Genomic DNA, 25,361 nt, shown 5'->3' on the forward strand with positions numbered 1-25,361 from the left:
ATCAATATTCATTATGTGAATCTGATGACACAGAAATGTGAAATGATCCATTTGTACTTTCTCTTTTAAAGCTTTACAACTCTTCATTACTTTATAATCCTATATTTAAATACAGAAATGAGGAAAAAGTGATTGCACCTGAAAGCTTTTTGTTAAGCGACAGATAAGTGTTAGGTGTAAGACATAACTCTGTGAAAATATGCTTGAGATTTTTATTATTTACTTAGGAATAACATGTAACAAAATATAAAATGAAATCCCATATTTGTTAATACTGTTAAATACATATTTATGGTTTGAACAGGAAATAAACAGTGCACAAAATAAGAGCAAACGTCTCCTGCTAAAGTGAGTACAGCAGAACAGAGGAGAGTAACATGGATAACTGCAGACTGCTGCTCTCAGTGCCTCCTGATGAAGGGCCGGCATTTATCCCTGCCAGGGGAGCTGAACTGGAAGAAGGTCTTTCCTCCATCAGCCTCCAGGACGGACAAGAATCGACTGTCCCCTTCAGGGCCGAGGGACAGGAACGGAGGGCTCCTCTGAGGAGTCGCATGCCGAGCCACCCCTGAGTGACACACAGGAGGTTGATGGATGTCTTTCATTGTTATTCTCACTAAAAATTCCCTTACATAGACATTCAGCTCATTACTCCTGCTGTTCTTTCCTGATGACAAAGTCTTTTTGATAAAAGCCCTGTCTTCTTTCGTTGCCATTAAGCATTATTCTTTTACCCTGATTCCTTCCTCTTCTCATTCATCAACGTGAGCACAATGTGAAAGCTGATTTTATGAAAGCAGAGTCCTTATTTATCTTTGTTTTCTGAACATAAGTGATATTTTACTATGGACTTTAGTAGTTTTTCTGCCAAAAAGCAAACAGCTTTAGTTAAGTGCAGGTAATAGAGGCCATAATGACATCTTCACATTGTTTGTGTACTCAGCCAACAACAAAAACTTACTGCTTCTTACCTAACAACATTTACTAATAATGCCTTTAACATTTAGGCATCATTAGTAAATGTTGTTAGGTAACACTTTTAAAAGGCATATATTATATATATTATTATATCATTATTGTAACTGTCCCTGAGACAGTTAAAATAATGTTGGTTATTTCATGTTTCTGTGATAGATTCATGCTTAATTTAGTTCATTTATTTACAAGATAAGATGATAAAAGTGTAACATTAATTAAAAAAATATGTGATTACAAAATATGGGTTTGTTAAATATGTAAAGTGCTGTAAAGTTTGTATGAGGCAAAGTTTGTAATTGTCACATGACCAGAGTTTGGTTGAGAGCACAACCATGGCATTGTGTAGCTAGCATGGATACATGGCTACAGATGCATCTACAGCCTCAGCGTTAATGTTATTCTGCATGTGGTCCAAGAGGCGCACACGGTATGGTTTCATGTATATTGTTTGTATAATGTTGCATACGTGTTCTACACTGGTAATGAGAGGACATTTTTGTGATATCCATTATTGTGCATTTTTCTGTTCTGCTTGCACAAGACTGTTTATGGACACTGATATGAGAGACTGATAAGCTCAAAACATTTATGTTGTAAACTTTGTGTTTCTTCAGTTTTCACGGTGTCTGAAGACAATAAGAGTGAGAGAGAGAGAGAAATAAATTTCCGAAGACATCAGTATGATGCGTGGCCATTCTTTGTTGGACCCCTGTAGTTACAATTATTATTAACAGAAGTTATGTATTGTATCATATATTATTAGCCTCGTGAAAAACTGACCTTTGATTGCACAGACCACTACTGTGCAATGATGTGTTTTAACTTGTTATGGTCAAAGTCTGTAAAATCAAGTTAAAACTGAGGGTTATCTTCCAATTTACACACAGTTTAACACTTCAGCAAGGGTTTGGAGATGGATATACAAAGCTACTGCAGTGTTTCCGAACCAGAGTGAGAAACACATCAAGAAATTCAAAGAGAGCCACACAGAGCAAGCCTGGCAGAGATAGGAAACAAAATGTTTAATATAAGTCTCTGGAAAGAAAACTGGTACGAGATGTGGCTAAAGACCTCAGAACAACTCTGAAGACACAAGGGAATGACTTTGCTAAGTCTGGAAATTGAATTTGTTAGTTTAGTTTAGTGCCTGCACAGGAACGGACTGCAAGGTTGCAGACCAAGAAAAACTGAATTTTTGCAGAAGAGACACTTTCAAGACAGAATGAAGTGAGGACAACCTGGAGAATAATTATGGAGACTGGAGGCACTTTCTTTAGTCACAGAGATGCTGCTTATGTTTGGAGAAAGCAGGGAGAGGCATATAACCCAAAGAACACGGTCTACACAATGAAATACGGTTTAGGAAGCATTATGCTTTATGCACGCTTTAGTACGTCCGGAACTGGGAATCTCATCAATGTGGTAGGAATCATGAAGAAAGGACACGTGACGATTCTGAAAGAAAACCTGAAGCAATCAGCAGCAAAACTGGATCTGTATCGCCGATTTGTCTTACAACACGACAACGACCCAAAACATAGTTTGCTCCTGGTCAAGAACGACCCCCAGATAACCAAAGTGAACGTCACTGACTTGCCTGCGCAAAGCATAAGACCAAGGTTCATGCCAGAAGACCAGCAAATCTGGAGAGGTTTTTGAGATGTACCAAAGAAGAATGGGCTGGGACAGCTCAGGACACGTGTGCGAGACTTAATAAAACTAGCACGGTTGGAAAAGCTGTGTTAAAAATTCCCTGCCCTTGGTTAATACTGATAGGGGGGCTAAAATTCTGTCATTTGTGATTAAGTATAAATGCTGCTGTTCATATTTGAAAACAATATTATGGTTTGACCTTTAAAAGTGAAAATAACTAGTCATGTCTGTGTCCATTATCATAAACTAGTTGCCAAGCCTTCATCTCTGTCCAACAATGCACCTTTAAAAACTACAAATGAACAACAATGTGCTGACATTACCGGCATTATTATCAGCGTTGTAGTCTTGATGTCCCATTTGTTGCTCTGTATGTCTTTCTCCAGCACCCACCACCATGCTACGCATCCTCAGAGAGTCGTACAGCCCCTGTAGTTTCTGGTACTGCCGGTTTCTCTGCATCAGCTTCTCAGACACCTCGCTGTAATTCCTCTTGTACTCGTCCATCATCTGGCCATCAGGATACAGAGAAATCTAGTTTTACTCTATGTATGTCTTCAAGATTCACAGTTAAGACGACCACGTGCTCCTTGTAATTTTACATCTTAGCCTTTGAAGCTATTTTACACCAGGTTACAAGTTTAGTGTATTAATGTCTTGTGTGGTGATGAGAGTTGTGTCATTTACTTTCTTCAGGGAGGCGATTTCTCCTTTCAAGGCGGTAAGCTCCAGTTCTCTGCTCTGGTTCTGCTGAGTAAGCACCTTCTCCATCTGCTTCAGCTGTGATTCGGCCCGTGACAGACTGTACTCTTGATAGATACGCTCTTGATGCACCTGCACACACCAACACTTACACGCTACACAAGATCTGACTGACATAAACGGACCATCAGGGTTTATATACGCATTACATATGCTAATGCTACTTTACGAATAAAAAATTAGATTTTTCTGGGATGATGTGGGAGCTTCTCTCACACTTGTCTGCTTTTGTATTGATTGTTCACATGGAGATACTTGACCTGATAGCTCCAGAAGGCCAGAGCACGGGAACTGATGTCCAGCACTATGTCTGGTCGCAGACCTGTCAGCACCATCGCTTTATACTCCTCAGAGGGCGACAGCTCCATCCTCACAATGTCCAGCTTTCCAGACAGTGCAGACGAGCATGCAGGGCAGATGACTGGAGAACAGCTGAACTTCTCAGATCCGTGCTGATCACAGAAAACATGTGAGCACGCTGTGACCCAAGCGAAGGCGCTCAGCTTAGCGCGACACTTTGGGAAATTACACAGGAGGGTGTCATCGCAGATGGACATGCCTTTGTAAAGGACAGTAAAAAGTCATTCAGAGAAAAAAACTACAAAGCAAAAACATGATGTCCAAAGACTAACAATCAAATTTCCATAACACAAGGCCCAATGCGATGCAGGAGTAATTTGGTCTTTGTTTGAACTATTTTAATCACAATCAGACATTATTTTAGAGGTCTACATTTTACTTTAATCTGAAACCTTTGTATTAAAAACAAGGTGGACAATAGTTTTTATTAATACAGCTGCAGCTGGCCTTAACCTACAACATTTTGGTAATTTATAGGAGCTTATTTATTACATGTTTAAATAATTTTGTTCACATATTCCCACAAATTGTTTTTATCAAGTTTTTTGTAGGTACATATTTCATGTACCTACAAAATGTTCATCAAAAGCTAAGCTACAGTAACTGTATGGGGGCTAAAATAACTCTATAGATCCCACGTTGGATAAATGTACTTTTTACAATGGAATAAAGCAAAGGTTATTATTTGTAAACACTGAAACCCTTTTTTATTTAATTTGTAGTGGCTTATAATATATATTTATGAAAAAATAAAACTGTTAAAATACAGTTTTGTTGTATAAAACGTAAAAGCTCCGCTACCCAAAATTGAGCAGCATTATCGACATTAGATGCTAGCACTAGAAGGTTAGCTAGTGAAAGCCTGAGGCACTCTGCACTTGCTAATAACAAGCTCGTTAAAGTGTCATTTCAACCTTTTTTTTCCTTTAGCAGACTATTAAAAAATATATACTTTCGACATTATACACACGGACCTTAACACAACCCTAAAACACTGGTAAAATGGCTAATTTCAAAGACCAAAACCTACCGTTAACTCTTTACTCTGAAGATGACCCCGCAAGTGACATCACTGCTGAAATCTGATTGGCTGATACAGCTCAAGCTCTACCAATCACGATGGCAAAACCTTTAGAATAACTCACAAAGTTAGGGCCAAACTTTTAATGTAAATCTCAAGCAAGATTTGTGTTATTATTATTATTATTATTATTATTATTATTATTATTATTATTATTATTATTATAACATAAATCCAGTGAAGCCCTACAAACTGTGGTGTGGAAAAATAAACAACAAAATAAATAAAAATTAGGCCTACATGACCACTGGTAGCTACCACACTAAGCTACAGTAAGTTCAATTCTGAATTTGCAGAAGAAGAGGATGACCCCACTCTACTTTCCGGATTCAAATTGTGTGCAGCAAGAATGTTGGAAGTGCCATCTACTTTGCTGTTGTGTGCTTGGAAGGCAGCATCAGTCCCAGAGATGGCAGCAGGATATACAAACTGATTCAGAAGGCAGGAACCATCGTTGGCAACAGGTGGTCACTGAATAAACTGCTCTCCATAGTGGCAAACCCATCTCACCCACTCCACTCCACAGTAGTGAGCTAGCAAAACTCATTCTCTCTCAGACTTGCTCAATCCGCCTGCCGTAAAGAACACTTCAAAGAATTCCTACCTCATTCCTGCCATTCTCTGTAAAACTGTACAAAAAACTGTAGAAAAACTCTTCTTTCTGAGACAGGTGAGCACACCTGTCAGGCATAAGATTCCACACACATAATACATATTATGTATTATACCGTCTTGCAGGTGTCTCTATGTAATAAAGCAGTAATGGAAATAAATATAATATTTCAGTTACTGTACTTCACTGTCTAACGTTATGAAGCCACATAGCACATATATTGGCAAAAACGTATATGTTGTCTTTTTGAATTCATGTTTTTTTTTTGTAGCTGCTTTTGCTGGCACAAGTATTTATGCTTCCAGGCTTCCTTACAAAAGGGACATAAATAAAACAACAACAACAATGATAATGAGAATGTGATCTGGATATCAGTGAGGGAACCATTAATGCCAGAGATGATATATTATGTGCCATCTGTTGCTATCCTGGATTTCAGGAAGGACCATGCTTGTTTCAGCATAATAATAATAATAATAATAATAATAATAATAATAATAATAATAATAATAATAATAATAATAATAATAATAATAATAATGGTTTTACATGTTATAGTGTCCTAACTTTTCTTTCTTTCTTTCTTTTTCTTTCTTTTCGAAATAGTGCCGTATTTCAAAGTGACGTGAAAAAGCTTGACTAAAGTCCATCATTGTGAGCTTAAACTGTTAAACTCTGAATGGCAGGCATTTCCTCAAAATCAAATACTGCCCATTTTCCCTACACAGCCTCTGAGCGGCCAGTCTATATGCTTTATGTGAGACACCTACTTAAATATGGCCCCCTTCCTCCTCCGCCACCACTTTTTTTCTCCCCCTCTCCTGCTTTTATCCATTTCTCCACGTGGTACAGGAGTAAAGGCAGGGGGTGAAAGAGGGGCATTGTGTTGTGCAGCAGCGGGTCCGGGGGTTCATAGTGAGAGAGGGGAGATGCTCACTCAACTGTGTCCAGCACGCCATTGTCAAAGATTCCCATCTATTCTCTGCCTTTTAAATAGAGCTCCAGTGTAAGATGCTTTTTTTGGGTGGTGGTGGTGCTGGGGGTGGGTATTATGCGCTCGGTGATAACACACACGAATTACATGCATGCATGTGGAATGGATGTGTGGCCCCACTTGCAAACATTAGCCGCTCGCTGCACTGTTGTTGATAATTGGCCCCGAGGAAATCAAAGGCTACATCTCGCCTTCTCAGCTCAATGCTGGGAAGGCAGATTTTTGACTCACGCTGACGGAAACCACCTGCCAGCTTGACTTCATTATTATGACTATAGGATCAAAGTATAGGTGCAGAGCGCACAGGATGATCGAGGCATGGCACCTGATTGCTAAGTTACCTGTTGGATTAGTTTTACGCGTGTTACTGCATCTTAATCAGAGCCATCATCGTCTCTCTCTCTCTCTCTCTCTCTCTCTCGCACTCACTCTCTTGCTATAATGATTGAAACATTTATCTCGAACAAAAAGGCCACATCTTACGCCCGTTTTAATTTGTTTTTTAGACATCCAACGGGCTTTGACGCCATTGTCGGTTTTTTATTGAAAGTTTATGGCTGCAGCGTGAGAGTGTTAAGAAAAATAAAGCTGGGGGGGGGGGGGGGGGGCGAGATAGAGAGAAAAGGAGAACCGGGGAGGCTGTGTGTTGCACGCCATTCAAATGCAAATATCATAGAACAAGGAGTGGTTCTGTGTGCGTGTGTGTATATAGTGTGTATGTGTGACTGTGTGTGCGCTCCCTGTATGTGCATGCAGTGGGGCAGCAGTGGGAGAGGAGGGGCGCAAATTGGACAAGTTTTTTGGGGGGGTAGAAGAGACTTTAGAAAACAGCCACACACACGGCAAGCTTCATGTGACACGGTGCAGCCCGGCGGATTTCCAAACATCACTTTTTCTTTTTGGAACTTTGTTCCATGAAAGACCCGCTCTTTCAAAACTCCCCCTTTCTTCTTCTTCTTCTTCTTCTTCTTCTTCTTCTTCTTCTTCTTCTTCTTCTTCTTTTTTCTTTTTTAAAGCCAAGGACTTGCAGCTTCTTAAATTTGGATGCTCTCGGAAGCTCGTCCAAGTGCGCAAGAAAAAAAAAACTGCCATTGAACCGACGGATGCCCCCCTCTCCGTCTGACTCGCCGTGAATCATGTCACGCCGGAAACAGAAGAGACCCCAGCATCTCGTTAACGCGGATCCAGGGGGCCCGAGGCTGCAGTCGCACGGTGAGAAAACATGTTTACGAGTGTTCGTGCGCTTTTTATTTTTGGATTTTTGTGTTTCTTTCTTTCTTTTTGTTAAATCAAAGCGGCATAAGATTGTTATAAACAACATTGCTCACAGGCTACTGGCTGCTTGTGAAATTCACTATAAGAACTTAAATCTTTAAATTCATTTACCAACGCAAAAGTTAGCATTTAAGTCATGAGCGGGTTTTCTTTGATTTCTTTTCTCGAACTTTTGCAAGTTCATGTTTGCATTTGCATTCCGACAAATGCACCTGATTTAACTGACTGAAAAAAAGTCTCACCTCACAATTCTGCTTACTAGTTTAGTGCAATAGATCCCACTTATAAATGAGACCTGGGGCACTTTGGACGGGGCCAATAAACTTGCTCTTGTGGGTAGGATTAACTAACATACATCTGTGGCCATTTTCGTGTGCTGTTCATCCTCTTGGAGACCAACAGGCTGCTCAGCGCTGACTGCTGGAGGGCTTTGATTAGTATGGAGCACTCTCTTACTTCTTCACAATAAGGTGCAATAGGGTGGGGGCGGGGGGCAGTGGTTTTTTTGGGGGGTAAAGATTAATCTTCCACCCTTTCTGTTCTGATCTTCTTTTGCTCTTCATCCATGCTTTTCTTCCTTATGTGCCCCTCTCCCCCTCATTTTTCCACCTTTCTTAATACAGCCCCCCTCCCCTTTCTTTGCTCCTTCTTTCTCACCCTTTAGCCCTATTGACTGTATACTCCTAACACAGGCGGGGGGATTGAAAACATTTCAGAGAATATGGAGGTTTTTGTCACATTATTAGTGGGATATAGCTTCTGATGCATGCACCAGCTCCCCTGGGGCAAACTCTCACAATTAATAGTGGAAGTTTTAGTTTGAGGCTTATCTGCTTGCAGGTTTGCAGGGAAGGAGTTTCGCTTGAGGTACAGTCTTTCATTCCATCACTGTCTCTCCAGGAGGGAGTAGTTAGTTTGTCTCTCCATTGTTGTTACCCTCCCCCTCATTTCTTTTTCTTTTTTACTCTTTCTCACTCCGTGCTCAAGATTTCTGAAAGAATTTGACCCCTGAGTGCCAGAGGTCAGATTAGTTGACCAATCAGAGTGTGTGGACAGTGCCCAGAACCCTTAGCTTGGCCTGACCCCTGACCTCCACTGTGACGTAAGGCGGGGGAGGGTGAATAGGGAGATGAAAGACGTAACCGCTGTAGGGAGTGGGTTAAGAGGGGCTATGGGTTGTCTTGGTGATGCCCATTGTCCTCTAAAATGTGTTGCTATAGCAGCAAGGTGGTCTGTGAGCTTTTTTTTTTTGTATGTGTGTGCACAAGATGTTTGAGGAGTTTTACTCTGGAGAGCACAGATTGAGACAAGATATCACAAAGACTCGTGGACGGTTGAGTTTCTTGTTTATTTGCATGTTCAAGGCCACTTTCCAGCAGGAATTTCTTTTGATGTTGTAACTGTATCTTTTGGTATGCACACAGAATTTTTTAAAACTAAATTCATAAACAATAATGGAGGCAAAGGAAAAAAACAGAGTTCAGATAAATTCACAAAGCTGTATATTTGGGTTGATATCGGAGCTTTGTCAAATAAACATGCAGGTTTAAAAAAAAACAAAACCCTCATCATTCTTCTTTTTCTTCTAAATCCTCAGATGACCATCTGGGCTTAAAGTCACCATCCACATCTCTCGGCTCAGAAGTGACCTCATCAGGATCCTCCTCCTCCTCATCCCCCACATCTCTTCAAGACTGCCAGCCGCCTCTGGCCCCTCGCCCATCCCCTGGAGGGCTCCACGCGCCCTCCTTACCCAGCGAGAGCTCACCTCCTCCCCACTGGCCCAGCCACATTGCCCCCTTCACAACATCTCTTCCCAACACCCACTCCTCCCTCTCCCCGGACTTCCCTCACCCGTCGCTGTCTTCCCAAACTCACTCACCTCCCCCCCTGGGTCAGACCTCTGGTTCCCACAGCCAAGGGAACTCTCACTCCACCATGACCTCCCCGCAGACTGGAAGTTCAGCCACCACCACTACCTCCACCTCCTCTTCCTCCTCCTCTTCTCAATGTGTTCCACCTCACCGTGAAAGCTCAAGTCCAGGTCAACAGCAGGCCACCAGCTCACCAGGGGAGCAGGGACAGAGCCAGGTCCCTCCCACACTGGCGGTGCTCTTAGAGGAGCTGAGGGTTTTACAACAGCGCCAAATCCACCAGATGCAGATAACAGAAGAGATCTGCAGGCACGTTCTGAGGCTTGGAGGAGCTGTCTTTGGCCAGGACAACAATGCACAAGCCAGCGGAACGGAAAGCAACCTGAAACCTAACGGAGCAGCATCTTCATCCCCAACGCATCCTTCCACTGCCACTCCAGTCACCACAGCCTCGTCACTTTTGACTGGCCTTCCATCAGCTCTCTTCCCCCAACCGGCTGTCTCCAAGTCAGGCGCTTCACACAACAACAGCAGCAGAGCTGCATCTTCCTCTACCTCGTCCTCATTATTATCTTCTTCTTCCTCATCTCTTTCATCCACTATTAGCTCCTCTGTTGCCTCCCTACACCCCTTGTCCCTGTCGCTGGGCCTGCCACCGCGCTACCTCCATGAAAAATCGTCTAACACCTCTTCATTCGCTCACAGTAATGGCGTCAGCTTCCCAACTCCTTCACTTCCTCCCACCAGCCATCCCCAGGACCTCCAGTCCAGCTCCTCTCTTACCTCTGCCTCCTCATCAGGACGCCCTCAGCACATCTGCCGCTTTTGTGGGAAGGTGCTGAGCAGCGACTCGTCCCTGCAGATCCACCTGAGGTCCCACACAGGGGAAAGGCCCTACCAGTGTCCAGTCTGCCTGAGCCGTTTTACAACCAGGGGGAACCTTAAAGCTCATTTCCTGCGACACAGAGAGCAGAACCCAGAGCTGTCGCTCTCCCTGCTGCCTCCAGCGCTGTCAGAGCAAACGCAGGGCGGATCGGCCACAGGGAGCATCCAGAGGAGGCGCAAACGGCGAGCTGATGATGATGAAACATTTAACGCGGTGAAAGGAAGCGTTCCCGGCATCACAGAGAGCATGGCTTTAGGATTCCTGTCCAGTGGCTCGGCTCGGGCCTCGCCTTCCTCCCTACCTCTGCCCCCCTCTGTGGACATGGCTCTGCTGTCCACAGCTCATTCGCTGCTACAGCTGAACAGAGCTTCAGCGGCAGCCGCTGCAAGCGCATCCAGCAGTGTGCTCCCGTCTTCCTCTTCGTCATCTTCGTCCTCTGTGGGCAGCCAGTTTAAAGGAGCAAAGCAGCAGCGCTTTGACGAAAACACTCCTCCTCACTCGAGCCTCCATTCAGCCTCGCCGTACTCCCAGCTGGCTCACCTGCCTAAGATTCTCTTCCCTGGAGGTACCTCCCCTCACCACCTCGCGCTTCTCCGACCACCGGGACACCCATCCACCTCCCACCTCACTTCGCCTCATCAGCTACCTTTCCCTTTCCCACCTTTCCCCAAACCATCTGCCTCCTCCCCCTCCTCATCCTCTCCCACTACCTCTACCTCTGATACATCCAAGTTGCAGCGGCTGGTACAGAAGCTTGAAAAGCAGCCTCACCCAGGTGTCTCCTCCTCTTCTTCTGCCTCTTCGCCCTCCACCTCCTCACACACCACTACTGAAGCCAACGGAGACACCCATGGCCACGACCTGACCACCACCTCCAGTGCCTACCGCAGGGAAATGTTGGCGGCTCTTGGACTGAGTCCTAGTGCTAATGCTGCAGGATCAGAGACAAGCCAGGGTTCAGGCGCTACTAGAACTACCCCATCTCTCCCCGCCGTCCAGGCTGCTAATCAGTGTGGTGTGTGTTTGCGTGTTCTTAGCTGCCCCAGAGCTCTTCGCTTGCACCAGGCCACACATTTGGGAGAGCGCCCGTTCCCTTGTAAGCTTTGTGGTCGTTCCTTCTCAACAAAGGGCAGCCTTAGGGCCCACCTGGCCACTCACCGTGCGAGGCCGCCCAATAGCCGTGCCCTGAACTCCTGCCCGCTGTGCCCACGCAAGTTCACCAATGCCCTGGTTCTTCAGCACCACATCCGCTTGCACCTCGGAGGACAGATTCCGCCCGATGAAGATGTTCCCCCCGAAGATGCTGCAGAAATGGACAGTGGCGTCTTTGATGATGGTGAGAATGACTCCATTAGCTCCCAATCTAAAACACAGCTCCTTCCTTTGGCCTTAACAACAGGCACCAAGTCTCAAATTGATGCTCTAAGCTCAGGGTCCACTTTTAAGCAATCTGCAGCTAATGACACCACATCTGTGAAGACAGAGGAATCAGAGCGCTCCACGTCCAGTGTTAGCCCACCTCTGACCCATAACCTCACTTCAGCAGGGCCAGAGGACAGCATCCCAGCTGACAGTAGCCTGGTGAATGGCTCCATGTCCTCTGAGGAGGAGACCCACACTGACCTGGGCAGCCCTTTCAAAGCACCCCCAGCTTTGGCAAATGGAGATTCAGAGGGTGACGACGTCCCCCTTTCTCTCTGCATTTCAAAGCCTGGTGCAGAAAATGATCTGCCACACAGAGGCGTTAATCATGATGAAGAGTCCTCGACAGATAAACCCACAATAACTCCTGATAGTAACCCCACTGCAAATCCCGTACCTTCACTCCCCCCTCCCGTCAGCCCCACAGCTATCCCAGAAGCAGATGAGGCCTGTGGCAGTGCACCACATGAGTCACAGGAACGAGATGCTGCCCACAGTAAAGGGAAAAGTGAAACACTCAGAGAGTCTTTGTCTGGGTTGGACACAGAGCTGGAGAAGGACACTCCAGAAAAGCCTTCTGCGGATGCTGAGCCCTCGGTCCCAGCAGCATCAGCACCAACACCAGCACCAACACCACACACACAGCCTCATCGCCCAGAGAAACCCTACAGCTGCTCCCACTGTGGAAAGGCTTACGCTAGCCGGAGCGGACTTAAGGTGAGAGAAGAGATAATAGATAGTGTGATGTAAAAGTTTTTAATTTGAGATTTTGTATCTGTAAATAAATATCATTGTGTCCTGTCAACAGGGTCATATGAAGACCCACCCCGGCGTGCTGACCAGTACCCCCTCCAAGGCTCAAACCAATGACAATGACTTTGCGGAGGATCGTAAAAGCGCCGCACAGCAGGATGAAAAGCAGGGATTTCTTAAATCCCCCGAGAAAGGCGACAGCACAGATCCTCTGCCGAACAGCGTCGGCTGTGACGCGGCAGACGAGGCTATGGACACCACCGCGTAGAAAGTTAGTGCTGTTGAATGTCAGTTTTTAAGGGTCCTGACAAGGGAATGTATTTTTCTTTTACTTAATAGAACGAGATTTGTTTCCTAGCGTAATAATAATTCAAATTCATATTTACCTTTTTGTTAGGCAGATAGGTCTGCTGTAGTTTATACTGTAGTATGATTCCAGTGATTTTGTGAATGTAGTGTTTTAGCTATGTATTTTTCTATTTTGGAGACCACGGTGAGGCCTTATTTACACACTTCACAGCATTACCATGAGCTGAATTACTTGTTCTTTTTTTGTTATCGTGGTGCTTGTTCAGCACAGACTCTATGATAGCTGATTTTTGTGGTTTTTTTGTTTGTTTTTTTTAAAAAGAAGAGTGTCCAGAATTTTACAAAATGAAGTCAATACCAAAACAGGCCAGATTAGGAATGGCCAGAGTTTGTAAATACAGCTGCGGTTACATTTTAAGACTTCTTACTGTTTCCTACTTTGTTCCTTTTTTTTTTTAATGTGATGCTGCTGAATGCATGTGCCGAGCTACACTGTGAGCTGCACTTTGCCTTGTGCTGCCGAAAAACCTGCTGAAATGATTGAATCCGTGATGCTGTTTGGTCGTAATGCTGCCGGTGACTGTGTGAGTCCCGTACTTAAAACTGTAAGCTACCCCGGCCCTCACAGGGCCCTGTTTGCGTTGTTGTATTGATGGTTGCTGTTATCTGCATTGTGAAACCCGCAACAAGTATGAGCCCCGTCCGTTATAACCGCCCTCCCGCCTCCTCCTTCATCCTCCCTTCTCTCTCAGAGCACTTGAGGGTGTCCTGCTCCTGCACCAACTGTCTGCACTCACTGCATTCCTGCTTTAGCTCAGTTTAGCTTTTTGTATGCTTTGCTCCCCCCTTTGTAAACCCTTTTTTCTTTTTTTTTGTAGCAAAGACAAAAATATGTTCCCATGAGATGTATAAAAGATAAATAAAACAAAAGGCAATGTGAAGAGGAGACCTGTTTGTTGCTCGTCTGGTGGGTTTCGTTTTGTGTGTGTGTGTGTGTGTTGGGGGGGGGGGGGGGGGGGGGCATTTTTTTGTCTGGGTTGGGTTTAATCCCGTGTCTCTGTGAAGTCATCTATCTGTTTAAGTATTCTGCTTGCATGACTCTTATTCTGTGTGCACACTGTTGGTCAGTTTTCTCTTGTTTGTTCCAGTTTCTCTGTGTGTCTGGATTGGAGGAGGAGGAGGAGGAGGAAGGTGGGGTCCTTTGTCTGAGACTCTGGGCTAGCTGTCTCCAGATTCTGCTTTTTCTTTTCTTTTTCTTTTTTTGCTCTCGATGTCTTTTAATATGTTTCAGTTCCCCTGCGCTGTTCATGTGTGTGTGAGTGTGTGTGAAAAGGATAATCGGAGCCTGTATGAGTGTGATTGAGGGTGCAGCTGTAGAGGCTGCCACCTCCCTCCCTATACCCCCCCTCTCCTGCCTTTCGCTCCCCTTCTCTGTGTCATACTCTCTTTCATACTCACTCCTTTTTTCTTTTAAATTTTCTCTTTCATTTCGCTCCCTCACTCTTTTTGCTCCACCCGTCACCCCTACACTCCCCCGTGTAATGAGCTGACACACAGGAAGCTCTAATCCTCACACAATGCCGGCCCTCGTCCCCCCTCGCACAGTGACTGGGAGCGGGACAGGGGGCAACAGGGACCAACCTGGTCCAGCTGTCCCCAAAATGGCCGCCTTTAATCCCTCTATTTTTTTTTTTTTTTAGCCTGCAGGGGCTCCCTGAAACCATGACAACTGGTAACCAATGAAAAGAATGCCCAGGGCAGGGAGCGGGACAAAGGGGGAGAAAGGAGCCATGTGTGAGAAGTTTGTCCACATGCGTTCATGAGTGACAACGGATGTGTCTCAATCAAAAAAAAAAAAAAAGACAAAAAGAGAGAGAGCGGGAGCGAGAGACAGAAAAGAAGCCATTTAGATAGAAGTGAATATAAAATCCAACAGGTGTGATGCTGGATGTGTTTACAGGCTTTAATCACGCCTCATCACACTCATCAGTGAGCTTTAATCAACCCTCTGTGGGCATCAATCATCTCCAGGGAAAAAGGACAAAAGTTTCTCAAGGGGTCAAAGGTCAGCGTTTAAACCTGTTTAGCCTTGGAGCAATGAGGAATAAGCATCGTTTTAAAAGACAAAGAAACTGATTACTTCACAGTCGCCAGTAATTAATTTGATCTGATTAATTAAAGCTGCCATTCAAGCGAAACATCCTCGAATAAATCCTTAAAAAAAAGGCTTATGATTAATTAGTGATTTGATTTTTGAATCGGGACAATAATAGCTGTAAAAATGTGCAACATGAGTCACGTATTTTTAACTTTTTAAATCATTTTTTTGTTCCCCAGGTTGTATTAGTGGGGCAGGAGTTTTGTTTGTTTTGTCTCTTTTTCGCTCAAAATGTTCTCGTTACGCTCTGTAAGTATTCGCCGATGGCCACATCAGACATTTCCTCACAAACAGAGCCGCACAGTTTTACATCATAACTGTGACCGACACACAGGAACAAAGATGAAGTATTTGGATCTTCTGTGAGTTCATTTTGAGCATCTGGTGATTTGATTGTTGAGGCTGATTCTTAATTAACGGTTTGTCTGCAGGGACCTGGCTCTTACATCTCCAGGTTAAGTGTTTGCCTGTTAATTAGACATAACAGAGATCAGAAAACGGGTCAGACAAAAGACAAAATGGAAAAAACAAAAATGCATTATGAAAATAAAAACACAAAATTTATGTTGTTTTTACTTTATACATTTGTTTTTATGTTCACTGCAAACCCTTTTACTTTAGAGACTTTATTTCTTGTAACTGACCTGTAGCAGCCTACCTGTAGTACCTTCACAGCCCACCAGGCGGACCCAACGCACACTTTGGGGAGAATCAAGAGTAAGCAAACAAAGCAAACAACAAAGAAAGAAAGATAAAAATGACCTACTGGTTTTTCTACTTTTCCATAATATCTGCATTATTGAAGGTTCACGTGCGCTTGATGTTTTTTCTCTCGGATCTTTCTCTTTTAAATCATCTTCATTTCAGTCAGAATCAAACCGAGATCACTAGAAACTGATAATTTATCACCATTCAGTTTATTTCATATCCACAAGAGGGCGCAATAGCTTGTGTTTGGTCATCCATCAAACAGCAGAAACACAGACACGCATCAGCTAAGTTACGCTATTTCCCTCAGTTTTATAAACCAGTATAACTGTTTTATTACAATATTGCCTGTGTTATAAACAACAACACTGTAATGGGATGTACTTAAAGTGAAGGAGAAAACGCAGGCTAGTCTTACATGAGTGGATAATTACGACCATTGTTCGGATGAGCCTTAAAGTGAACATTTCTAACAGCATTATATCATCAAATTGTCTCCAGATGCATTTGCATAATAGTAATCGTGGAAAAACCCTCAGTCCTCCTTTTATTTCCACTGTCACACTGATCAGAGAAGAGCAGGTAAGCTGCAGATAACACCTGTGTGATGGGCGAGATAATTGAATCACACACCCGTAGGAAAACAATGCTGAGGTGAACTAAAGCCCTCCCACTCTCGCCTTGAACTCGTTTCCTTGGTCGATTAAAAGCGTCGTTGGGAACCAGAAGTGCACAACACCTCAAACGCATCAGCCGAGGAAGGTCGGAGCAAAGCAGAACAAGAGGAAACCGAGCAGCAGCACAGCAGAGAGAGAAGAGGAAGGCGCATGAAGTGGTTTATTTACGACTGTGACGGGGAGGCAGGACAATGAAATAACAGAACAGAGAGTGGATTTTGAAATAATACAGTATTTGCGATCAGACTGTGCTGCAGTGATTTAGAGGACCCCAAGAGGAGCAGAGAGGAGCTGAGGAGCCTCTGGAGAGGGTGAGTGTCCCCCCCCAAACTGCTGCTTGTGTTTCATAATGATTTAAGTAGAAGTGTTAATTCAGGAGAGTTGTTTTATCATGCCTGGCTGCTTTTACGAGTGAGTAATCTGAGATCTTTTACATGAAGAAATAACTAATTAGAAACCCTCTGATGTGTTTCAGATGTTTCCACAGCTGCCTTGAAAACATAATGATACTTTTTATTATCGCTGCTTCATTAATCTGAACTGTTACTTGTGTCCCGTTGCGTAAAAAACAGGACTTCCTGTATCCAGGATGTGACCTTAAGTAGCTCAAAAAGAAGCCTACTTATCAGCAGCTTTTGAACTTTGCACTTTCTGTCTGCAAGAGCTTCGCCTCTGAGCTTCTCCGGCATGCTTCACGTCCAATCTGCTGTCCTCCTTCTTTGCAGTGACTCCTTCATCAAGACACTTGCTGCTGCTCCTACTGCTGCTGTTGCCACGAGGTATCTGAACTTCACAGCCTCTCTTACATTCTCCTCACAAAAGCTTCATGCTTCTGTGAGTCTGTGTCTGTGTGTGTTCATATCAGGCTTTCCATGCTTGAGTCTCTCCTGTATCTGAGTTCCTTATTACTTACGAGCTGTATCCAGTTTACGATCTTTGGATCGATATCTTGCATTTATGCTTCTCCGTGTACCTCTACACCTGACGTATACTTATTTATATGCGCTGACTTTATGAAAGAGCCAGAAGCCTGAATGATCAAAGTGTAAATACTGTAAATAACTACACTTTAAATTGGCATTAATGTAGTGAAAACACTGTCATTCAAAACAACACTAGCAGTTCATGATATGTAAAGAGATTGTGTAAAGCCAGATTATTGAACCTGCTGCCTAACGTGTCTGCATCATCATCAAATTGCACACATGCTGACGATAATGAACTTTGGAAAACATGTGACCTGTGGCCGCTGTGCTGACACTGAAACTCTGCATATGCCGGCGTAGGTGGATCTGGGAGTCTAAGTGTGAGTCTTAGTCAGTGATTCTTTCTCTGCTTGTGGTTACCAGCGAGAAGCCGGTGTCTGAGGCACGCAACGTGTTTGCTCCCCTCCCCGTCTCTCTGTAAATACACTCAACCTTAAAAGGCCATTTGGTGTGCGGCCTAATGGCCCTCCAATCCCAAAATCCCGCTCTCGAATCCAACCGTGTCCACACTCGTTGTGCGTTGTCTTTTCTGCATGTTTGTTCTGACATTAGTGCCTCTGGCATGCGAGTGTGTTTTTGTGTGATCGGATCGGGACAACGCGAGTATTTGCTGTGTGTCTGAGTTGTGACAACATCGCTGATATGACCCCTGCGTGTTGCCTTCACAGATGGCGGGAGATAAACGAAGATAGCTCGAGGAGGAATTTTCCAATCTTCATCACACAGCAAGGCCAAACAAACCCTCTTATTTTGTGACTGTTTTCCTTTTTAAAATAAATTAAAACCACCAAACTCGAACAATGGCTTCTCACAGCCTCATCCCGACAGAAGAGCCGTCCAACGGCGGCCCCCCGTCAGAGAAGTCAGATGACTCGCAGGAGTCCATGAAGCTCAAGAAGGAGATCTCCCTCGTGAACGGAGTATGCTTGATCGTGGGGAACATGATCGGCTCGGGGATCTTCGTCTCGCCCAAGGGCGTCCTCATCCACAGCGCTTCTTATGGTCTTTCCCTGGTGGTGTGGACCATCGGCGGGATCTTCTCCGTGTTCGGCGCCCTGTGCTACGCCGAACTGGGGACCACCATCACCAAGTCCGGGGCCTCCTACGCCTACATCCTGGAGGCCTTCGGGGGTTTCATGGCCTTCATCCGCTTGTGGACTTCGCTGCTGATCATCGAGCCCACCAGCCAGGCCGTTATTGCCATCACGTTCTCCAACTACATGGTGCAGCCCATCTTCCCCACCTGCATAGCCCCGTACCTGGCCAACAGGCTGCTGGCTGCTGCTTGCATATGTAAGTACACATCTGGAGACTGAAGATGAGTCAGTGCGTGAGTGTGTGAGTGATATCCAGTGTCAATAATGCCTAATAATCTGTGTTACAGCCGTGGTTTCACATCTATGACAGATCACGTGAGCTGCAGAGACTAGAGAAGTGAAAAATGGTGGCAGTCGGTTAGAGTCAGCAGGTCTACAGCAGAAACACTCACTAACATCTGATTAAAGAGGAACCGATCCACCCTAAAATCATCCATTTGGTAGATTAAGTGGGAGGAAAAGCCACTTTTTACTCAATCTCAGAGCAGTGGCTTTGGAAAACCTGGTATGGGCTCATCACACAAGGACATGAATCACAGCTTTTCCTTTTTCTTCCTGTAAATGTAGAAAGATCAAATCTACCACGAGATAAAGACTACGCAACTGCACACTGAGTCAAAGGTGCAGAGAGAACTTGTTAATATCTTCCAGATAAGCCCTGATAACAAATATATGTCCTCCTTTAAATCCATTGACCCACCTAAAAGGTGGGCGCGCAACACACACACACACACACACGCTTGAATGCGTGCACACACACACACACACACACTTTTGTGCCACGCACCAGTAAGCAGAGGACGACAGAGAGGCTGGTAGCTATGAGGTAAAGTCCTCCCTGCAGGGGCACTCTGACCTGACAAGCCTCTCCTCTGATAGCTCAGCCAGCACATGAGTGAAGCGCTTAAACAGCACCACTTCCTTTTAAGTGAAGGCAGTGCAGTAAATGTAAGTGCAGCTGCTGTAATGAAGTCCCTCTGTTTCATATTCACCTTCACCCTATTTCACTCAAGACTAGAAAAGAAAGGTTTTAGACATGGCAGTGCCGAAACTGCTCTGACAAGACAACATGTAAGTTCTGTTTTATAAAAATTATGATAAAACACAAGAACAAACAGCTTGTAGTGCAATGAGGTCATGTGTAGACAGAGAACTGGGATGGGGGTGAATGAGGTCCTGGGTTTGAATCCACCGGCCACCCGGGGCCTTTCTGTGTGGAGTTTGCATGTACCTGTGTGGGGTACAGCATGCTTCCTCCCGTAACCCAAAGACTAGTTTAATTAAACTAACAGACCACATGTACAGATGTGAGTGTGAGCGGTTCCCCGTTTCAGGGCGTACTCCACGGCAGCCGAGGTAGGAGCCATCGTGACCTTGAACTGATTAGCAGAATAAGATAGACAGTTGTGATTTCAGTACCTTAACATGACAGATAAAAACATTCAGATTATAATAAGTGAAAGTTTACATCCTGTGTAATAATTTACTATCGAATGATTTGAGTTGGACTGAGTATTTAAAAGTCTGGTTGGGTCAAAGTGTTTTCCAGTGGAAGAATTTTGACTGATTATCTCAGATGTCGTGTAACTGTATAACTTTATTAATATGCGCGGGCCATGCTTCTATAAAACGTCCAAATTTTGAGTAATTAGGTCATTGTGTGTGCAGTTTTTATCTATTCTTGTCTCTGTGATGTCAAAGTGAGAGGAGACATCTTTAATATGGTCATTTCAGATACATTCAGCTCAGTCCACATCCACGTACTGTTCAAACGTTTTGTTTGTGAGGGGCGGTTATCAGAAGCACGTGAACTCAGGTGTAAAGTCCGCCCAACCCGTACTCAAGGTCATCGTCTGCTAACAGCTACGCAGTCTTCAGCATCTCTGTATCACTGGCCTGCCTGTCTCTCACACCTGATCTCAAACCTCCACCTCTGGGTGGCACAGCCTCCTCCTCCATCACTCATCCTTGATCGCCTCCATCTGAGGCATTGTGCTCTGCTGTGTTTGAACAGGCATCCTGTTATTACCCTCTAGCTGTCAGTGTGGTGGAAGATGATGCATTCCTGTTTTGGTCTGAACTACAGCAATTAATTTACATTCATTAATAAAAAGATTCGCTTTCGCAAAACTGAGTATTACACGCTATCAATGGAGATAGTAATTTTTACGATGTCCCGTGAACTAGGCGGTCCCTTACTGATAAGGTGCCAGAGTCAGAGAGCGTGCGTGAGAGAGATAAGTGACAGAGAGGAGCAGAAAAACATGTTTTCCAACACCATTAATGCTGATCAAGGTGAAGGAGGGCAATAAGGAAGAATGCAGCAGGGACCACTTTACTTATCAGGACCAGAGGCTGTAGGTCAATAAGTGCCAATCGTGACAAATCTCCAACCTCAGGCCGAAACATACAAGCTCATCAGAACAGATCGGTGCTTGTTTAATTATTTCTTCTTTCAAGCTTTTAAACTTGGTCTCACTTCCATGACCGTACATGTGTGTATTTCAGTATGTGTGTGTTATGTGCTGCACTCAGCTGTTTCCTTGTCTGACAAACAACTATCCGGTCTGCTTGAGTCAGCAGCAGTGCTTCCTTAAATCAGCCGCTCTCTCACATGGAAACACGCTGGCACAGACACAAACACACAAACACACACAGTTTAAAGAGCAAATGTCTGTTGCTGTGCGAGTCTGTGTTTGAATGATACGTGTGTGTTCATGTGTTTCGCTCCCTCACCTTCAGGTTTGCTGACCTTTGTCAACTGCGCTTATGTCAAGTGGGGAACCCGAGTCCAGGACTTCTTCACCTACGCCAAAGTTATTGCTCTCATCGCCGTCATCATCACCGGCCTGGTGAAGATCGGACAAGGTGCTCAAACACATCAGCAACTCACACACATTTTTTCTTTTTCTCGTTTTTCTTTTTCTTCTTCTTCTTTCGTCTTTTACCCTGTCTCTGTCACATCAACACTCTGCATGTCCTCCTTCACTAAATCCATAAAAAAATTATCTGCTGTTATAACTAATATAAAACTGTTAAAGAACAATCAGATAAGATTGTTATGTGGAGGGTAGGAGTTTAATTAGGTTAACTACATGACGCTCACACAGTGCCATGCTGTCACTTCCTTCTAGGTCACACCCAGAACTTCGAGGGGCTATTTGATGGCTCATCTCGAGATCCAGGAGCCATCGCTCTGGCTCTGTATTCGGCTCTGTTCTCCTACTCTGGATGGGACACCCTCAACTTTGTCACAGAGGAGATCAAGAACCCAGAGAGGTGAGTTAATACGCATGATGTCACATGAACCATTTGCCACTATGAGCATTAAATCATCCCATCATATGGGAATTAAATTACTTTGGTTTCAAATGTATAATTCCATTCCTAGACACCGGAGTATGGAAGCTCATTTCTGCCAATGAAAATTATTTTTTTGTCATGCATAAGTCAAAATTTCAAGTTATTATCTCAAAAGTTGGACTTTGGACTCAAATTTCTGAATAAGCTGAAAATTTTATATAACATGAATTTTTGACTCACGGATGATAGAAAACATTTTCAGTGATGGTAATGGGCTTTTTAGACTTGAGACATTAACAAACAGGTTCAAATGTGACAGGTTTTTCTCTTTACACCCAATGGCCTTTTTGACAGAACCCCAAAGTGGTTTGTGTCACTTTGTCCCAAAGATATAGCCGTTAATGACCAGCAGGGGGCGACTCATGTGTTTTTGCAAAGAAGAGAAAACTACACTTTTGGCTTCGCTGCTCTGTTACCTTATTATAAATATTTAACTCATGAGTTAATGCTTTTAATGGCTAGTTTAAGTCTTATCCCAAAAAATTAACATCTTTATTTTATAAACTGTGTCCTCCCTTTAGAGCCAAATGGCCAGAATAGCAGACTAGCTTACACTTAATTTTACATTTGCAGCTATTATAGTCACAATTACGTCTTTAAACATACAACAAGCAGTCTATGAGCAGTCTACTTTTCCTGAAGCATCTGGATAAAGTTCAGAGTTAAGGCTATAAAACTGAAATGATCAGTGCATGACAAAAAGTAGCGGTAGCTTGGACTTCTACGGCCTCCTCTCGTCTGAGTACAAAACAAAACACAGAGGTGAAAAGCAAAGGGAGGGAAAATGGGAGGAGAGGCTCTGAAGTATTCTCGTGTGTGTTTCAGGTTTATTCTTTGATTCACACAGCCAAACGCTGATCAGCAGGGCCACACATGTGATTAGATCAAAAGCCTTTCTCAGAGTTCACAGACAGAATAAGTGACAAACACCCGCTCCTTATCACTTAATATCCTCTTGACTCAGAGACTTCAGACAAAACTCTGGATCTTTTCTCTCTATAAGAATCTCTCTGATCTCTTTTGCTGCCCTCTGCTGTTTCTCTCTCTAAACTACAGAAACCTGCCTCTGGCCATCGCTATTTCCATGCCCATCGTGACTGTGATCTATATTCTCACCAACGTGGCCTACTACACTATCCTCCCAATTCCTGCAATCTTAGACAGTGATGCTGTGGCTGTGGTAAGTTCCTCCGATCCACACTGAATGATGTAGGCTTGACATGTACGAGGTGTAGCTTTTGTTGAAGAGTTTTCCCTCTGCAGACATTTGCAGATCAGGTGTTTGGTGTGATGAACTGGACCATTCCTCTGGCTGTGGCTCTGTCCTGCTTTGGAGGACTCAATGCCTCCATCCTTGCTGCCTCCAGGTATCTCTATCGTTCTTTAGGCTACTTTGCGAGGTCATTAAAACCAGTCAAAATAAACCAATCCTCATCATCGCTTTATTTTGTGTCTCGAAAGGCTGTTCTTCGTGGGCTCCAGAGAAGGCCACCTGCCCGACTTCTTATGCATGATCCACGTCAACCGCTACACTCCCGTCCCCGCCCTGCTCTTCAACGTCAGTTGTTTTTTTCTTTGTTGTCTAATTGTTTCAATTTAGTGCCATGCTTTTTTGGCCCTCACCCTTACTCACCATGATTCCCGTACTTTCCTGCAGGGCGTCATGGCTCTCATATACCTGTGTGTAGAAGATGTCTTCAGGCTGATCAACTACTACAGCTTCAGCTACTGGTTCTTCGTTGGTTTGTCCATCCTGGGCCAACTATATCTGCGATGGAAGCAGCCGGACAGAAAGAGGCCTTTAAAGGTATTTAAATGAAATGTTTCAGATGTATGTGCAGTGTTACCTGTAAACAGACAATAGTAGACTGATGCTGCTGCTGAGATAGAAAAGTGAAGCCAGTGTGAAAATATAAAATCTCCACTTTTTATTGCAAAATCTTTACTGCAGCTCAGGAAATAACCGCCGGAGTGAAACAATCAGGAAAATAACTCCTGAACACATTTAATTTTTGAACTGCACACATGCTCAGACTGGTCACTGTGTACTCACAGGCTGTATAACAAAAAGGAGGCAGCCTTCAGGTTAGAAAAGCATCTAATTCTAATAAAGTTCTAATTCTTCAACCTGCATTCTTTCTACTGGCCAGCAGGGGGTGACTCCATTGGTTGGGCTGATTATAATGATTCCTCTCTCTCAATTTATGACCTACGTAAACTCTTTCGTGATGGGTCTACGACCTTTATCGCTTGGTTTAAGTCCTATTAAAAACAACATGTGCATTTCGTAATTGATGACCCTGTATTGAGTACAGCAGTCGATAAACTGGAAAAGGCTTTAAGATCCAGCATGTTTCACTTAATCACGTTGGCGAAAAGAATTTTTGAGGCAGTAATTCATCCCATCGTCTCACCCGGCTCTCTCTCTCTTTTCCTTCCACAGCTCAGTTTGTTCTACCCCATTGTTTTCTGCATCCTCACCATCTTCCTGGTGGTGGTGCCTCTGTACAGTGACACCATCAACTCCCTGATCGGCATCGGCATCGCCCTGTCGGGAGTGCCCGTCTACTTCCTCTGCTGCTACACCCCGGCTCACAAAAGACCGCTGTGGCTGCGAAGGTTCATCGGTAAGATTGGGAAGAATCCAGATGTTTTTCTGCATTATTCTGATCATCAAAGTGTAAATGCTTGACCTAAATCCTGCGTTCTAACCTCCTTCATGTCTCTTTTAGCCAAATGTGGCATGGGGATTCAGAAAGTGTGCTTCTCTGTCCTGACCGAGATGGACATCGACAAACTCGAGTAGAGACGCTCATTTTAACGCCCTGCTGGCGGCCGGTGACGCACAAACAACAGACTCTCAGCTCAGCCTGGATCTTTGCCAGCCGCCGCTGTTGCGAGACCGCAGTGGACCAAACATTTGGGCTTAAAGCGGGATCCAGTTCTCAGACCCGTCAGCCACCACCCTGTGATGAGGTTAAAGAATGTGTTAATGATGCTGCTCATAGGCGGCACTTCCCTGAAGCCAAGCGTGACTTCGGACTGTATTTAATTATGTCAACACAAGTAGTTTGTTTGAAATGATCTAAATGCAAAACCTTTTTTGATTTCACTTGAAGGTGGCCGGTTGTTGTTGAAATCGGTCCAGCAGGCTGCATCTTTGGAACCGAGAGCGCTGCTGATCGTGTTTTTATCATCATTTGCTCACAGAAACAGAACAGATGAGACTGACTCCACGCTCACTCAGGTGGATGAACATTCATGAAGTTTTATAATGTCAGAGACTACTGAAGGGCTATTTTTAAACAAGTGTGAAACAGCTTGAAAAAGTTGAGCTGCAAACATGTATTTATAATAAAATTACTCGTTGACAACATGAAGACAGCCGTTTGTTTTGTTGAAATAAGCAGAC

General features: G+C 44.2%; 3 protein-coding genes across 4 annotated transcripts; 2 read left to right on the forward strand and 1 right to left on the reverse strand.

Annotated features, from left to right (window-relative positions):
- Positions 1-272: 272 nt before the first annotated feature.
- On the reverse strand, positions 273-4,864 carry ccnb1ip1 (cyclin B1 interacting protein 1). Its single transcript, XM_026152759.1, has 5 exons — positions 4,784-4,864; positions 3,654-3,952; positions 3,319-3,465; positions 2,955-3,141; positions 273-568 (listed from the first exon to the last, which is right to left on the reverse strand). The coding sequence occupies exons 2-5, from the start codon at positions 3,948-3,950 to the stop codon at positions 402-404; spliced, it is 798 nt and encodes a 265-aa protein (XP_026008544.1). The 5' UTR covers positions 3,951-3,952; positions 4,784-4,864; the 3' UTR covers positions 273-401.
- Positions 4,865-7,507: 2,643 nt separating this feature from the next.
- Positions 7,508-13,858, forward strand: si:ch211-212k18.5 (sal-like protein 4). The gene is made up of 3 exons (XM_026162191.1): positions 7,508-7,653; positions 9,314-12,615; positions 12,707-13,858. Exons 1-3 carry the CDS (start codon positions 7,578-7,580, stop codon positions 12,917-12,919), a joined length of 3,591 nt encoding a protein of 1,196 aa, XP_026017976.1. The 5' UTR covers positions 7,508-7,577; the 3' UTR covers positions 12,920-13,858.
- A 2,330-nt stretch (positions 13,859-16,188) lies between these two features.
- On the forward strand, positions 16,189-25,325 carry slc7a7 (solute carrier family 7 member 7). 2 transcript variants are annotated; one of them, XM_026162193.1, is made up of 11 exons: positions 16,189-16,814; positions 17,229-17,282; positions 18,158-18,782; positions 21,329-21,454; positions 21,721-21,865; positions 23,006-23,129; positions 23,213-23,316; positions 23,411-23,507; positions 23,607-23,756; positions 24,393-24,576; positions 24,682-25,325. In XM_026162193.1, exons 3-11 carry the CDS (start codon positions 18,290-18,292, stop codon positions 24,753-24,755), a joined length of 1,497 nt encoding a protein of 498 aa, XP_026017978.1. In that variant the 5' UTR covers positions 16,189-16,814; positions 17,229-17,282; positions 18,158-18,289; the 3' UTR covers positions 24,756-25,325. The 2 variants fall into 2 exon arrangements, with proteins under 2 accessions (XP_026017978.1, XP_026017979.1); XM_026162194.1 differs by lacking the exons at positions 16,189-16,814; positions 17,229-17,282 and adding an exon at positions 17,314-17,337.
- The last annotated feature ends 36 nt before the right edge of the window (positions 25,326-25,361 follow it).

Source organism: Astatotilapia calliptera, chromosome 3 (genome assembly GCF_900246225.1).
Source record: "Astatotilapia calliptera chromosome 3, fAstCal1.2, whole genome shotgun sequence".
Lineage (NCBI taxonomy): Eukaryota > Metazoa > Chordata > Actinopteri > Cichliformes > Cichlidae > Astatotilapia > Astatotilapia calliptera.

Excerpts from the sequence above, each read along its gene's own strand:
- ccnb1ip1 (XM_026152759.1), bottom strand. The coding sequence starts at position 3,950 with ATGTCCATCTGCGATGACACCCTCCTGTGTAATTTCCCAAAGTGTCGC. Across the intron at positions 3,142-3,318 it reads AAATCGCCTCCCTGAAGAAA|ATGATGGACGAGTACAAGAG; the intron begins GTAAATGACACA and ends CCTGATGGCCAG. Across the intron at positions 569-2,954 it reads CAACGCTGATAATAATGCCG|GGGTGGCTCGGCATGCGACT; the intron begins GTAATGTCAGCA and ends TGTGTCACTCAG.
- si:ch211-212k18.5 (XM_026162191.1), top strand. The coding sequence starts at position 7,578 with ATGTCACGCCGGAAACAGAAGAGACCCCAGCATCTCGTTAACGCGGAT. Across the intron at positions 7,654-9,313 it reads CCCGAGGCTGCAGTCGCACG|ATGACCATCTGGGCTTAAAG; the intron begins GTGAGAAAACAT and ends CTAAATCCTCAG. Across the intron at positions 12,616-12,706 it reads CTAGCCGGAGCGGACTTAAG|GGTCATATGAAGACCCACCC; the intron begins GTGAGAGAAGAG and ends TCCTGTCAACAG.
- slc7a7 (XM_026162193.1), top strand. The coding sequence starts at position 18,290 with ATGGCTTCTCACAGCCTCATCCCGACAGAAGAGCCGTCCAACGGCGGC. Across the intron at positions 23,130-23,212 it reads ACAGTGATGCTGTGGCTGTG|ACATTTGCAGATCAGGTGTT; the intron begins GTAAGTTCCTCC and ends TTCCCTCTGCAG. Across the intron at positions 23,757-24,392 it reads ACAGAAAGAGGCCTTTAAAG|CTCAGTTTGTTCTACCCCAT; the intron begins GTATTTAAATGA and ends TTCCTTCCACAG.